At 59.5% G+C, this 14,938-nt stretch overlaps 1 protein-coding gene across 2 annotated transcripts; it reads left to right on the top strand.

The window, feature by feature from the left end:
• The first annotated feature begins 516 nt into the window (after positions 1–516).
• ITGB7 (integrin subunit beta 7) lies at positions 517–14,853 on the top strand. 2 transcript variants are annotated; one of them, XM_055336855.1, is made up of 16 exons: positions 517–555; positions 5,456–5,586; positions 6,232–6,435; positions 8,175–8,376; positions 8,635–8,805; positions 9,456–9,697; positions 10,276–10,434; positions 10,694–10,789; positions 10,950–11,039; positions 11,940–12,086; positions 12,404–12,597; positions 12,897–13,120; positions 13,347–13,566; positions 13,714–13,922; positions 14,236–14,396; positions 14,632–14,853. In XM_055336855.1, exons 3-16 carry the CDS (start codon positions 6,235–6,237, stop codon positions 14,710–14,712), a joined length of 2,397 nt encoding a protein of 798 aa, XP_055192830.1. In that variant the 5' UTR covers positions 517–555; positions 5,456–5,586; positions 6,232–6,234; the 3' UTR covers positions 14,713–14,853. The 2 variants fall into 2 exon arrangements, with proteins under 2 accessions (XP_055192830.1, XP_055192829.1); XM_055336854.1 differs by lacking the exons at positions 517–555; positions 5,456–5,586 and adding an exon at positions 5,701–5,709.
• Positions 14,854–14,938: the final 85 nt, after the last annotated feature.

The raw sequence follows: 14,938 nt of genomic DNA, 5'->3' as shown, positions 1-14,938 counted from the left end.
GGTCCAGCACCCACCGGTACCCCGGGCATCAGCTTTTCAAAATTAGTGCGCATGGTCCCTCATCCCCCCACCCCTACTCTCTGCCCCCCTATCCCACCCCTGTAGGAGGAAGTGGAGATGGCACAGCCTCTTGGGGAGCGGGCAGCCCTGGATCGAAGCCCCCCAGCAGCCAGTGGCTGGCTCTGTGGCCTTGGGCAAAGACTTGTATTTCTTGCCTCTGGGCCTCAACATCTCCCTTTCCTCTTAGCCTCTACATCTGTAAAACTGGGGGGCTGTGTCCTGGGAAAGGTACAGCAAGGTGATGTGCCCGGCGGGTGATAGGCGCTCAGTAGGCAGCCGAGCTTCTTGCCTTCCTTCCAGATCCCTCATTGTCATCATCAACCCCCTTGGCTCAGTTCCACCCCCTCGGGCTCCACCTTCTCCTAGGTCAGTTACCCCACCACCCCGAAATCTCCTCCACCCCACCCCAGGGCGTGTCACTTCCTCCTCTGCAGCCTCCCAGATCAGTACACAAAGGCCACCGCTGCTGGAGGAAGGGCTGCTCTGCACGCACCTGTGAGTACCAGGGCACAGCCCTCCAGCCTCCTCTCCTCACTGGCCCAACCCCCACCTGCTCCCCATCTTCCACGAAAGAGGGTTCCAGGGGAAAGAGGGTTCCAGGGGGCTCTGACCTGAGGATGGACACCCAGGATCTGGCTGAGACTTGAGAAAGGCTCTGAACTCCTTTCTGCATTCCTAAGATCCTCATCCTAGTTCCCTCCTCTAGTTTCTCAAGCTCTCCCTCCCGTCCGTCTCTCCTGCATGGGTTTCCCAAAAGTGGGGCCGGAGGGAGGCAAAGAAGGTAGGGGAAGCTGCTATCATGTGAGTGCCCCCCACGTGCCAAGGATTATGTCAAGGTAGGGCTCTCCCAACATGACTCCCCAGCTCCTACCCCTGCTGCCTGGTGGCTGGTGCTCGGCTCAGATCTGCCAGTGGCACATGGTGTGGATACCACAGTCCTGGGAGACCGTGGCCCAGGGGCTCAGTTCTCTTCCCTCCCCGTGCTGCTGAGCGGGCAGCAGAGGATTCCACTTGGTTTGGGAGACCTGGTGGTTGGCGAAATGCTGTTTCTCAGGTGCTGAGGGGATGTTAGGGTGTATGTTGGAGTCAGGATCGAGTCCAGGAAAATGAAAATCATGGAGGGAAAGAAGGGAAGACTGAAGAAGACCCCCGTCCCGTCCCGCCCCAGAGTGGAGCCCACTGGAGCTGGTGGCGAGAAGGCACAGCTTCTGATGCTGATGGTGCCTGGGTTGGAAGGGAGGGAAGTGGCAAACTGAGCCTCACCTGTCTTGGTCCCTGTTCGCTGTGTGGCCATGGTGGGCAAGTCACTTGCCGCTCCGGGGTTCAGGGTTCCATTTGTAAAAAGAGGGGGATGAAGTAGACAATCCTGCTGCTCTATGGTTAGGATATGAGGGCAAAGGAAGTAAAACAAAAGAGCTGTAAAGAAGTGGAGAAGAGAAAAGCAGCAGAAAGATGTCATCAAATTTTTGAATGGGTGGGGGTGGCGGGGAAGGGGAGGGAGAGAGAGATGAGCAGAAAGAAGCGGCAGTTCATGTATCCCCAAGTAAGGAAGGAGGAGGAAACCTGCGAGTAAGAGGAAAATTGGGGAGTCCTGTGCAGGGAGCCCCAGGGGGCTCCCTTTAGGGAAGATGAGAGGGTTTGAGATCTCTGGGTTTGTCTAATCCTGGGGGCCCCACCTGTGACAGATGAGTCAAAACTTCAAAACTGGGTTTTGTGCTGTAGCATCTCCAACCTCCTCGACCACAGGCGTGCAGAACAAGCGGGGCTGAGGTTACAGAGGCTGAGCCCTGGGCTGGCCTCGCACAGACGTGTGGCTCAGGGACATATATACACTGCACCTGAGGTCTCAAGTGGTGGCAAGCGGGGGAGGAGGACAGCTGAGGTAACCACGTGGCACCCCACCCCTTCCCCACACTGTGTAGAACATCAGTCTGAACCTAGGCCCAGGCTGAGGGGGATGCGGATGCTCCAGGCCAGAGTTAGCCGCCCTCTCTCACACACCACTGGCGGGAATATACCTGGCCTAGCTGCCAGAGAGGCTATGTCAGGAATATCGCCAACATTACAAAGGATACCTATTTCTTGGCCCTACAAATCCTCTTCCAGGGATTTATCCTACAGATTCACTTGCACACATGTGAAATCTTCATGGCAGCTTTAGTGTTTTGTTTTGTTTTTTAGGATTTTATTTATTTGAGAAAAAGAGAGAACAGAGGGAGAAGCAGACTCCTCGCTGAGCAGGGAGCCTGATGCGGAGCTTGATCCCAGGACCCCGGGAGGGTCCTGAAGGCAGATGCTGAGCTGACTGAGCCACCCAGGGGCCCCTGCAGCATTCGTTTTAACAATGAACAATTAGATAACAATTTAAATCCCCATGAGAGGGGATCCCTGGGTGGCTCAGCGGTTCAGTGCCTGCCTTTGGCCCAGGGCATGATCCTGGAGACCCGGGATCGAGTCCTGCGTCCGGCTCCCTGCACGGAGCCTGCTCTCCCTCTGCCTGTGTCTCTGCCTGTGTCTCTGCTGTGTCTCTGCCTCTCTCTCTCTATCATGAATAAATAAATAAAATCTTTAAAAAAAAAATCCCCATGAGAGACTGCCATCCATCCATGCAATGGAAACCTATACAGCTGTGAAAACAGAAGCAAGTTCTTTACTTTCTTGAGTAACAGGATCTCCAAGTAGTTAAAAGACAAAGAAAAGGGCAAAATGGTGTGTATGGTAGAATTGTGATTGTAGGATTCCATCATTAGATTCTACCATTTGAGGAGTATATATACTCACATTGGTTTGTGTGCATGAACAATCCCTAGAAGGACTGTACACAATAGGAGATCATGGAAAAAGATGGTCACTTAGTTGGAGTAAGGTGTGCAAATAAATGGGAGGTTGGGGGATAGGAGTGGGACATTCTCACTATCCTAATGTTCTGATTTTTTAAAAAGATTTTATTTATTCATGAGAGACACAGAGAAAGGCAGAGACCCAGGCAGAGAGAGAAGCAGCCTCCATGCAGGATGCCCGATGTGGGACCCAATCCTGGGACTCCAGGATCACGCCCCGGTCCAAAGGCAGGTGCCAAACCACTGAGCCACCCTGGGATCCCTGATTAATGGAATTGAGCATCTTTTTTCTGCACTTGTTGGCCATTTGTCTATCTTCTTCAAAGAAATGCCTTCTTAAGTCCTTTGCTGTTTAAAAATGAGGTGGTTTGGGATGCCTGGGTGGCTCACCAGTTGAGGGCCTGCCTTTGGCTCAGGGCGTGATCCTGGAGTCCCAGGATCGAGTCCCACATCGGGCTCCCTGCATGGAGCCTGCTTCTCCCTCTGCCTGTGTCTCTGCCTCTCTCTCTGTGTGTCTCTCATGAATAAATAAATAAAAACATTAAAAAAAATGAGGTGGTTTGCCTTTTTGTTGTTGAGTTGTAAGGGTTCTTTATATATTTTGGATACTTACCAGATAGATGGTTTGCAAGTATTTCCTCCCTTTCTGTAGTCTGTCTTTTCATTCTCTCCATAGTGCTCTTTGATGCACAAAACTTTTCTATTTGCACATTTATATTTTCATGAAGTCCAGTTTATCTATTTTTTTAAGATTTATTTATTTATTCATGATAGACACAGAGAGAGGGAGAGAGAGAAAGAGAGGCTGAGACACAGGCAGAGAGAGAAGCAGGCCCCATGCAGGGAGCCCGACGCGGGACTCGATCCTGGGACTCCAGGATCACACCCTGGGCTGCAGGCGGCGCTAAACTGCTGCGCCACTGGGGCTGCCCATGTTGCTTGTGCTTTTGATGTCATAGCTATGAATCCATTGTCAAATCCAAGGTCATGAAAATTTACCCATTTTCTTCCAAGAGTTTATAGTTCAAGGACTTACTTGGGTCTTTGATCCATTTTCAGTTAATTTTTGTATATGTTGTGAGGTAGGAGTCCAACTGCATTCTTTTACATGTGGATCGCCAGTCATCCCAACACCATTTGTTGAAGCTTGTTCTCTCCTCATTGAATAGTTTGGCACCTTTGTTCAAAAGCATTTGGCCATAAATGGACGGATTTATTACTGGACTCTCAATTTCATTCCATTGATCCATATGCCTACACTTATGCTAGCACCGCACTGCCTAGATTACTGTAGCTTTCTAGGAATTTTGGAAGAAGTGCGAGTTCTTTCCAAGATTGTTTTGGCTGTTCAGGGTCCCATGCAATTCCGTAGGAAGTATAGGACCAATTTTTCCATCTCTGTAATTAAAGGCCATTGTGATTTATCTTTTTGATTTTTTGATTTTATTTTTTTTTAAAGATTTTATTTATTTATTTATTCATGAGACACAGAGAAAGAGAGAGGCAGAGACACAGGCAGAGGGAGAAGCAGGCTCCATGCAGGGAGCCCGATGTGGGACTCGATCCCCGGTTTCCAGGATCACGCCCTGGGCCGAAGGTGGCACCAAACCTCTGAGCCACCCGGGCTGCCCTCTTTTTTATTTTTTTAAAAAAAGATTTTATTTATTTATTCGTGAGAGACGGGGGGGGGGGGGCGGGGGGCAGAGACACAGGCAGAGGGAGAAGCAGGCTCCATGCAGGGAGCCTGATGTGGGACTGATCCTGGGACCCGATCCCGGGACCCCAGGACCACACCCTGGGCCGAAGGCAGGCGCTAAAGCACCAAGCCACCCAGGGATCCCTGTCTTTTTGATTTTTTAAAAAATATCTAGTTATTTATTTGAGAGAGAGTACGTGTGTGTGTGAGAGAGAGAGAGAGAGAGAGAGAGAGAGAGAGTAGTGGGGAGGGTCAGAGGGGGAGAGGGACAGACAGGGAGAGAGAGAGAATGTGAGGCAGACACCCCGCTGAGTGCAAAGCCAGATGTGGGGCTCAGTCCCACAATCCTGAGATCATGACCCGGCCCTAGCTGAAACCAAGAGTCAGACACTGAATCCACTGAACCAGCCAGAAGCCCCTTAACTTTTTGATTTTTGAAGCATGGCTATGGCTTGCCTATTCGAATTTTTAATTAATACGTTTTTAAAAACCAGAAATTTGCTTCGTTTTCCCTAGAGGTCATTCCAGGAATTACCCTGCCTTCCGGGTCTTCCTTCAGCGTACATTTACTTTGTGCAAAGTACAGGACGGAAAAAGACTTTACCCACCTGGCTCGCCTTCCTCCGTTATCCCGGACCTTTAGGAAGTTTTCTTATGGCCTAATCTTTATGCCCCTCGCTGCCTTCCCTGCCTCTTTCCAATACTCCCTCGTCAGCTCCAGCCTTCCTTCCTCTCGTTCCTATTTCCTGACTTTCCTCCCTTAAATTTAGCACCTTTGACCCTCTTCCTTCACTTAGAATCCAAGATTATGAAAGCTGCAAAGGCCGTCGATTACTTGTTCTCCTCTGTCTCTTTACAGATGTGGAAGCCGAGGTCCAGGGGAACAGCCTGACCTGCCGTAGCCAGTGAGTGACCGAGGCAGGACCAGAACCCGCTGTTTCCTGTCCGGTTATTCCCGCTGTGGCTTGGAGTCCTGGTGAATAGACCTGGGTGGGTGTAGGCCTGAGCGCTTCCAGGCCCAGTCCCCAGACCCTTGTTAGGCCATTTTGCCCACCTTGGCCTAGTGAAGTCTGCACACAGGAGGGACTTCTCCCAGGCTCCCACCCAGGCATGGTACCTGACTCTTCCTGACATTTTAAAGAAACTGCTGAATCCACAGGAAGGCTGTGAGGGGAGATAAAGAATTGGGATTTAAGGGGGAAAAAAAAAAGAAGAAGAAGAAGATGAATTGGGGTTGTGGGCTCCCTGTCCCCCTTTGGTAAGCTCTGTGCCCAAGGTGGGGCTTGAACTCACCACCCTGAGATCAAAGTCACCTGCTCTACCAACTAAGCCAGCCAGGTGCCCCGGAGGTAGTTTTTTTTTTTTTTTAATGATAGTCATACAAAGAGAGAGAGAGAGAGAGGCAGAGACACAGGCAGAGGGAGAAGCAGGCTCCAGGCACCAGGAGCCCAACGTGGGATTCGATCCCGGGTCTCCAGGATCGCGCCCTGGGCCAAAGGCAGGCGCCAAACCGCTGCGCCACCCAGGGATCCCCCGGAGGTAGTTTTGAGAGTGACAACCACAGGCTAAGTTTAGAGGACTGAGACTTTGGAGGGCCTCCCTAAGGGCCCTCGTGACCCCGATATTCCATTGCAGGCCATGGTGGCTTTGTTAACGGTCCTTGTTCTCCTGCTGGCCCTGAGGAGAGGGGAGAGTGAATTAGATGCCAAGATCTCCTCCGCAGAGAAGGCCACAGAATGGAGGGATCCTGACCTGTCCCTGCTGGGGTCCTGCCAGCCTGCCCCCTCCTGCCGGGAATGCATCCTCTCACACCCGAGTTGTGCGTGGTGCAAGCAACTGGTAAAGATGGGCCTGTGGCCTTTGAACCCGGTGTACGTGTTTGTGCAGAACAGAGATACGTGTGTGATTGCGTGAGCAAATGTGTGATTTTCTGGGTGCACTCTGCAGTCCCATGTGTGAGTTTGTGCACATGGGACTCCTGTGTGTGACTGTGTGTGCGTGTGTGTGTGTACACATGCATGCAAGGTTCTGTGTGTATAGGTTTATGCATCCGTGTATTTGTGTGTATATGGAGAAGAGTTGTGACCATAACTCTGGAGCTGGAACTCACGCTCGTGTGTAGGTAGAGGGAGCCGTGGTACATACACATGTGGGAAAGTGCATTTGTCAGCTGGGCTGCCAGGACAGCATCCCACAGGCTGGGTGGCTTAAGCAACGGGCACCTGTTTGTCACAGTTCTGGGGGCTAGGCATCCGAGATAAGACAACAGCCCATTTGGTTCCCGGGGAGGGCCCTCTCCCTGGCCTGCACACAGGTGTAGACCAGCTCTTTGGTGCCTCTTCTGATAAGGGCAGCAATCCCAGGGCGCGAGGGTTCTCCCTCCAAGCTCTCACCTAACCCTAATTTCTTCCCATTTTCAAATGCCGTCACATTGGGTGTTAGTCCCTAGCAGAAAGTGGGTGACTGGGTTTCTGAGTCTGTGTTGGGGCGCGCGCATGAGGTTCCCAGGTATGTAGCCGCCTGTGGCTGGGAGAGCAGAGGGAGGAGCTGGGAGCCGGTGGGCTTTGGGGAGAGGCCGAGGCTGCCCTGGTGGGCGCTGGGGAGGCATGTTTGCCCGGCTGGTCAGGGCTGCTCTTTGTGCCTCGGGACAGGGCCCGGGGGTGGGGTGGGGTGCCAGGGCCTGGTGGCTGCCTGCACATGAGCCACCACAGGGCCCCAGGCAGAGGGAGAGCTGGGTGGGAGAGGGGGCAGCCCCCTGAGACAGGCGCCCTGGGAGTCGGGTGGCCAGCAGGCAGAGCAGGAGGTGCCAGGCCGGGGCCTGGGGACACCAGGCTTGTGTCTGCCTCCTTGGGTATCTGGACCTACCGCGGGCCTCAGGACCAGTGGAGCAGCCACTGTAGGCATTCCCTCCCTCCGGCGCCTCCCAGCCCCCAGGTACCCCGGGCGGGGGAGGGAGGGCCTGGTGGGTCCCAAGACTGAAGCTGGGCCTGAGCCTGCGGGCAGGTTGGACGGGAAGCCAGGCTCCTCCTCCCCTGGAGGTAGTGAGCGCCCCCCCTCCGCCCCCCCATCGCGGTAGGAAGTCTGTGGCCCTGGAGGGGGGTGTGTGTAGGTGCTGGGGAGGGGGGCAGCGGTGGGTGCTTGAGGAAGTGGGCTGCGACAAGGACGTGTGTGAGACCGCCGGGCGGGAGGGGAGGCATGGGGGCTTGGGGAGCTGCCTGCGAGGTGAGGGCTGCTGGGGCTGGGGCTGCGGGTGCGGCGGTGGGTGCTGGGGGGATAGGTGCTGCTCGAGGGGGTGTAGGTGCTGGGGAGGGGGCGGCGGCGGTGGGTGCTGGGGGGTTAGGTGCTGGGGAGGGGAGGGTAGGTGCTGGGGAGGGGGCGGTGGTGGGTGCTCTAGGAAGTGGGCCGTGATCAGGCCCGGGGGTGCGGGGTGACCGCGGGGCCGGGAGGGGAGGCCTGGGGTGACAAGGACGTGTGTGACCACCGCGGGGCCGGGGGCGGGGGCCGGGGGCGGGGGCCGGGGGGGGGGAGCTGCCCGCGAGCCGAGGGCCGCGGGTCCCGACGCGCCTCCCTTGGCCCAGAACTTCACGGCGTCGGGGGAAGCGGAGGAGCGGCGCTGCGGCCCCGCCCAGGAGCTGCTGGCCCGCGGCTGTGCCCCGACGGCGCTGGAGGAGCCCCGCGGGCGGCAGGAGGTGCTGCAGGAGCGGCCGCTGGGCTCGGGCTTCCGCGGCGAGGGGGCCACGCAGCTGACGCCGCAGCGGGTCCGCGTGGCGCTGCGCCCCGGTGAGTGGGGGTATGGGGGGAGGATGGGGGGAGGATGGGGAGGATGGGGGTGGGGGAGGATGGGGAGGATGGGGGAGGATGGGGAGGATGGGGGGCGGGGGGGATGGGGAGGATGGGGGGCGGGGGGGATGGGGAGGATGGGGGGTGGGGGGATGGGGGAGGATGGGGGTGGGGGAGGATGGGGGGAGGATGGGGGGTGGGGGAGGAGGATGCCCCCCCCCCCCCGGGATCCCGCTGCTGAGCCCCCGCCCGCCGCAGGGGAGCCGCAGCGGCTGGCCGTGCGCTTCCGCCGGGCCGAGGGCTACCCGGTGGACCTGTACTACCTCATGGACCTGAGCTACTCCATGAAGGACGACCTGGAGCGCGTGCGCCAGCTCGGCCACGACCTGCTGGTGCGGCTGCGGGAGGTCACCCAGTCGGTGCGCATCGGTGAGCGCCCCGCGCCCGGGCCGCCCGCCCCGCCCCGCCCCGCCCCGCCCCTCCTGGGCGCGGCCTCGCGCTCCGCCGCCTCCTCCCAGAGCTGCCGGCCGGGCCCGCAGGGACTCCCGAGGCTGCGGGCGCCACCCGCGTCCGCCCAGGGCCGCGCCCCAGCGACCCGCCCCCGCCCCCGCCAGCCTCAGCCCCGCGTCTCCCGCCGGGACCCAGTCGCCGCTGCACCCTCGTCCCCCTGCTTTGCCGCCGGCTGCACCCTGCACCCTGCGCCCTGCGCCCTGCACCCTGCGCCCTGCGCCCTGCACCCTGCGCCCTGCGCCCTGCGCCCTGCACCCTGCGCCCTGCACCCTGCGCCCTGCGCCCTGCGCCCTGCACCCTGCGCCCTGCGCCCTGCGCCCTGCGCCCTGCACCCTGCGCCCTGCGCCCTGCGCCCTGCTCTCCGCCTCGGGACACCCTGCTCGACCTCCACCTGGCCCGCTCGGGTCTCCGCCCCCGCCCCCCGCCCGAGCCCCTGAACAGCCCCGCCCTGCCCCCTCGCCCCGCCCCGTCAGCTCCCTCCTGCCCTGACTGTCCCGCGCCCCGCAGCGGCCTTCCACCTGCCGCCGGCCGGTGACCTCTGGCCCAGCCTTCACCATGCCCCCTCCCAGGCTTCGGCTCCTTCGTGGACAAGACGGTGCTGCCCTTCGTGAGCACGGTGCCCGCCAAGCTCCGCCACCCCTGCCCCACCCGGCTGGAGCGCTGCCAGCCGCCCTTCAGCTTCCGCCACGTGCTGTCCCTGACCGGCGACGCCACAGCCTTCGAGCGAGAGGTGGGCCGCCAGAGCGTGTCGGGCAACCTGGACTCGCCCGAAGGCGGCTTCGATGCCATTCTGCAGGCTGCGCTCTGCCAGGTGAGGCGCCGCCAAGGGGCCGCAGGCCGAAGCCCCGTTTGGGGCCGAGACTGCCACCCCGGGTCGGGCGGGCCCAATCCTAGGGAGCCCTCTGGACTACAGCCTCCGTGGTTGGCATATTTATTTTAACAATTTCCTGGTGGGGATCCCTGGGTGGCGCAGCGGTTTGGCGCCTGCCTTTGGCCCAGGGCGCGATCCTGGAGACCCGGGATCGAATCCCACATCGGGCTCCCGGTGCATGGAGCCTGCTTCTCCCTCTGCCTGTGTCTCTGCCTCTCTCTCTCTTTCTCTCTCTCTCTCTCTCTCTCTCTCTCTCTCTCTCTCTCTCTATCATAAATAAATAAAAATTAAAAAAAAAAACAATTTCCTGGTGGATTAGAGTGAAAGATTGCAAGGGAGAGGCAGGTTTTCCTAATTCACGAGGAGGCCTCAATGAACCCAACCCCGCCTGGATGGCTGGGGAGCAGAGGCGCTGCCGGCCCGGGCACACGCAAGCTGACTCCGAACGAGGCTGGCCAACCTTTGGCTCCTAGAGCCCGGGTGCACAGCCTACCTCCACCCCACTCCCCCCGCCCCAGGAGAAGATCGGCTGGAGAAACGTGTCCCGGCTGCTGGTGTTCACTTCAGACGACACGTTCCACACAGCTGGGGACGGGAAGTTGGGTGGCATTTTCATGCCCAGCGATGGGCACTGCCACTTGGACAGCAACGGCCTCTACAGTCGCAGCCCAGAGTTTGTGAGTCCCTGCCCTGAGTCACAGCTCCTCTGCCCCGAGGACCCCCACCCCAGCCTTACCAGTGACCACCCCGCAGCTCCTCCTCTCCATGTCCCCCCGCTGCTCGGTCACCCCCCGCCCCAGCTCCTCCCTCCTCCTGCTGAGCCTCCAGGGTCCCACTAGCTGGTGGAAGCCTGGTTCCTGGACTTCCCGCGCATTTCCTTGGATGGTGTTTGGGGGGGACCTGCGGCGCTCACCTTGTCCCCTCTCCCGTGCCCAGGACTACCCCTCTGTGGGCCAGGTAGCCCAGGCCCTGTCCGCAGCAAACATCCAGCCCATCTTTGCCGTCACCAGTGCCACGCTGCCTGTGTACCAGGTGAGAGCCCGCTGAATGCCACACCTTCCCGCCTGGAGCCTTTCTCGGCTCCCTCAAAGACCCACGCTCCTCCTCCCCGAAAGCCCCCCCTGCAGACCCCCAGAAGCCCACCTCCCCCGAACTGCGACCCACCATTGCCCCGGACTCCTCAATAACCCAGGAGCTGAGCAAGCTGATTCCTAAGTCCGCAGTGGGGGAGCTGAGTGAGGACTCCAGCAACGTGGTTCAGCTCATCATGGACGCGTACAATGTGAGGGGCTGGGCCTGGGCGAGCGCGGGGACGGGGGCACCGGAGGGGGGTCCGCAGGCTCTCCGTAACAGGGCCCTCGCTCTGGCTCACGTCTGTAGAGCTGAAGCGTCTGGCTTGCACAGAGCACGGAGCCCCGCTCGGGGCCAGGAAGGAAAGGAAGGTTCACTGAGCTGCTATCTCATGCCACGCGCTGTCCTAGCGCACTTGCCGTTTGCCATCTCGTTGACCCCCCTAAATCCCTGTTGGCTGACGATTATTGCCCCTATTTTATAGATGGGGCTACAGACACAGAGGGCTGAACGACTCGCCCAGGCTCATGCAGATAAGGGACGGAAGGGCTGGCACCGGTGCCCCTAAGTCCGCCTGGAGCCTGCCTTCGCTAAGCTTACAAATAGTTCAGAGATTCTCTTCACGGGAACCATAGGATTTTACAGGTAGAAGGAACCGCAAAGATCCACCAGGGTTTCTTGGGCTGAGGTCTTATCCCTGTAACCATGCCACAGGCTTATGACGGGTCATGGCCTCAACCCACGGCGAGAAAATCTGCGGCAGGATCCAAGTGCTCAGGACAAACTCCCTCGGAAGACTCTGCCCTTGAGCCCCTCGTGGGCTTAGGCCATATACCCTGATCTGGGGTTTGAGAAGCAGCCGCTGCGCGGTGGTGCCAGTGCCTGTGTCCCCGCCCCCGGCAGGGCCCTTGCTGCACTGACCCATGTGGTCCCTCGGGGTGCTCACACGTCTTCCTGCAGAGATGCCTCCCGCCTGGGCAGCCTGGTGGGGGCGAGGGGCCCCAAGGCGGCCCAGGGCAGGGTTAGGGTGAAGGTTGGAAGGGCTGGAGAAGGCACGAGGTGGGGCGGGAGTCCTGCCTTCACGTGGTTACTCACTGTCTCCCTTCCACAGAGCCTGTCATCCACTGTGACCCTCGAACACTCCGCGCTCCCTCCTGGGGTCCACATCTCCTATGAGTCTCTGTGTGGGGATCCTGAGAAGAGGGAGGCTGAGGCTGGGGACCGCGGCCAGTGCAGCCACGTCCCCATCAACCACACGGTGAGAGCCGGCCCAGACAGGCCCAAGGAAGGAAGTGGGGGCGGGGGAGGGAAGTGGAAGCCGCAGGAAGAGCTGGGGCAGACACAGAGAACAATGCAGAGGCATGGGGTAGTCCTGGCGTCCTCTGGAAAGGCCTTCAGGAGCGGCTTCCTCCAGGGGGGCTCTACGAGATGAGTGTCAGCATGACCCTCTCCCTTAATTTCCTAAGGACCAAGGTTCTGGATGATGAGTGGGTTTGGGGCGTGCGTGTGTGCGTGTGTGCGTGTGTGCGCGCACGCACAGGATCTTGAGTCTGATTTCTGCCCACGCGTCCTCAGGTGAACTTCTTGGTTACTCTCCAAGCTACCCGCTGCCTCTCAGAGCCCCATCTTCTGAGGCTCCGAGCCCTTGGCTTCTCAGAAGAGCTGACTGTGGAGCTGCACACCCTGTGTGACTGTAACTGCAGCGACACCCAGCCCCAGGCGCCCCACTGCAGTGACGGCCAGGGGCTCCTGCAGTGTGGGGTATGCAGGTGAGGCCGCCTGCTGCCTTCTCCCCACGTGGCTCCCAACACGCCCGAGCCCGGTATTCCTCCTCCGTCTTCTGTCCCCCACTGGCGTCTCTAGACCTCTTGTTCAAGACGCCACCCTGACTCACCTAAAGCTTCCCGGGCGTGCCGAGACCCTTCCCTCCACACTTCAGCCGCTCATCTCCCTCCAACTCTTTTGGGATCTTAGGCTTAGAGGATCTTGGGGAAGATGGGTCAAGGGATGGTCAGACCCACCGCTCCTCCCCTGGTTGTGCTCACCCTGCCTCCTCCTCCCCTCCCAGCTGTGCCCCCGGCCGCCTGGGTAGGCTCTGTGAATGCTCCGAGGCCGAGCTGTCCTCCCCAGACCTGGAGTCTGGGTGCCGGGCCCCCAACGGGACAGGGCCCTTGTGCAGCGGGAAGGGACGGTGCCAGTGTGGACGCTGCAGCTGCAGTGGACAGAGCTCCGGGCCTCTGTGCGAGTGTGATGATGCCAGCTGTGAGCGACACGAGGGCATCCTCTGTGGAGGTACCTGCGGACTTTGGGAGAAGGGTGGGGTCACAGTGGGTCCCAAGGCTATTTCGGCTCTGGAACTTCATGGCCCAAGGGCAAGTATCAAAGTTTCTGGTGTAGGAGCTGGAGGGGTCTGGCACACTCGGGAGGGAACTGGACGCACAGGAACAGCCCATGGTGGTGTGTGACACCCATGAGGAGTGAGGAGTATGGTTGTCACCCTTTGCGTGGCTCTCCCCAGGCTTTGGCCACTGCCAGTGTGGAAGGTGTCACTGCCACGCCAACCGCACCGGCTCAGCGTGCGAGTGCAGCATGGACACGGACAGCTGTCTGGGTCCAGAGGGGGAGGTCTGCAGCGGGCGCGGGGACTGCAAGTGCAACCGCTGCCAGTGCCGGGACGGCTACTTCGGTGCCCTCTGTGAGCAGTGCCCAGGCTGCAAGACATCATGTGAGAGACACAGGTGAGCCTTGGGTCTTGCAACTTGGGAGCAGGGGCCCAGGGGGTGCGGGGGTCGGGGTGCGCGGAGCCGCTCCCACCTGCCCCCTCCCTGCCCTGTGGTGCGAGCGACTGCTGCCCAGCTGGTAACCTGTTGGTGTCCACCGGACAGGGACTGTGCTGAGTGTGGGGCCTTTGGGACTGGTCCCCTGGCCACCAATTGCAGCGTGGCTTGCGCCCATTACAACGTGACTCTGGCTTTGGTCCCTGTCCTGGATGACGGCTGGTGCAAAGAGAGGACCCTAGACAACCAGCTGCTGTTCTTCCTGGTGGAGGAGGAGGCCGGAGGCATGGTCGTGTTGACAGTGAGACCCCAAGAGAGTAAGTGGGCAGGGATGCTGTGGACACACCACTGGGGGCCCCGAAGTTCGACGGGTAGGGCCTCAGACCTGGGTTGGGGAGGTGACGAGGGGAGGAAACCAGGCCAGGAGCTGAAGCAGAGCAGGGAGTCCAGGCAAAAGCGGAGGCGATGGGCCAAGCGGACAAGGCTAAGGCCCTGGGCCCTGAGGAGAACCTTGCACCTTGCTGGGTCCTTGTTTTAATGACAAGCGAGGCTGGGAGGCTGGACCCGCTACGGGCAACCGTCAGTCCCCGTGGCCGGGCCCCCAGAAGTCCGCGTGGTTTCCTCCCGCAGGAGGCGTGGATCACACCCAGGCCATCGTGTTGGGCTGTGTAGGGGGCATCGTGGCAGTGGGGCTGGGGCTGGTCCTGGCTTACCGGCTCTCCGTGGAAATCTACGACCGCCGAGAATTCAGCCGCTTTGAGAAGGAGCAGAAGCACCTCAACTGGAAGCAGGTGGGGGCTGCCTCCTACCCCCCAGGTCTTCCCTGGTTAGGACCCCCTGGCTCGCCGCTTCCCGCCCACCCCCAGCCTCGACTCCTTTCACCTCGGCCCCCCCGCTTTGGTCCATGTCTGCTGTGCCCTACGCCCTGCTCTTAGGGCGCTGCTCGAATTCCAGGGTGGCCCCTTGGGATCAGACAGAGGAGCAGCCCTGGGGCTTTTCCTCATCATTTCTGCCCTTCTTCCCCAGGAAAACAATCCTCTCTACAGAAGCGCCATCACGACCACGGTCAACCCCCACTTTCAGGAGACAGGGAGTCTCCTTTCCTGAAGTGGGGGAGAACACTCAGGACTCCTGAGGAATGGCTGTCACCTACTTCATCCCCTGAGGGACACCGAGGGGCCTCCTGCTGCAGCCTGGCTTCCCTCCTCACAAGGAGTGAGGCGTAGCCCCTGCTGCTCCCCGAACACAATAAAGTCTTCCCCCCAGAGCACAGCTGTCGTCGTGTCTTACCAAGGCCAGAGCAGGCTGTGGAGCCTGGGCCTCAGGAAAACCC

The sequence above is a fragment of the Nyctereutes procyonoides genome, unplaced genomic scaffold, assembly GCF_905146905.1.
Source record: "Nyctereutes procyonoides isolate TBG_1078 unplaced genomic scaffold, NYPRO_anot_genome, whole genome shotgun sequence".
In the NCBI taxonomy this organism is placed as follows: domain Eukaryota; kingdom Metazoa; phylum Chordata; class Mammalia; order Carnivora; family Canidae; genus Nyctereutes; species Nyctereutes procyonoides.
Note: the sequence above shows the minus strand (reverse complement) of the source record. Positions and strands in the feature narration are given on the sequence as shown.

Bases quoted from the DNA above. Each gene is read 5' to 3' on its own strand.
- ITGB7 (XM_055336854.1), top strand. The intron at 8,377-8,634 runs GTGAGTGGGGGT...CGCCCGCCGCAG, and splicing joins CCGCGTGGCGCTGCGCCCCG to GGGAGCCGCAGCGGCTGGCC. The intron at 12,087-12,403 runs GTGAGAGCCGGC...ACGCGTCCTCAG, and splicing joins ACGTCCCCATCAACCACACG to GTGAACTTCTTGGTTACTCT.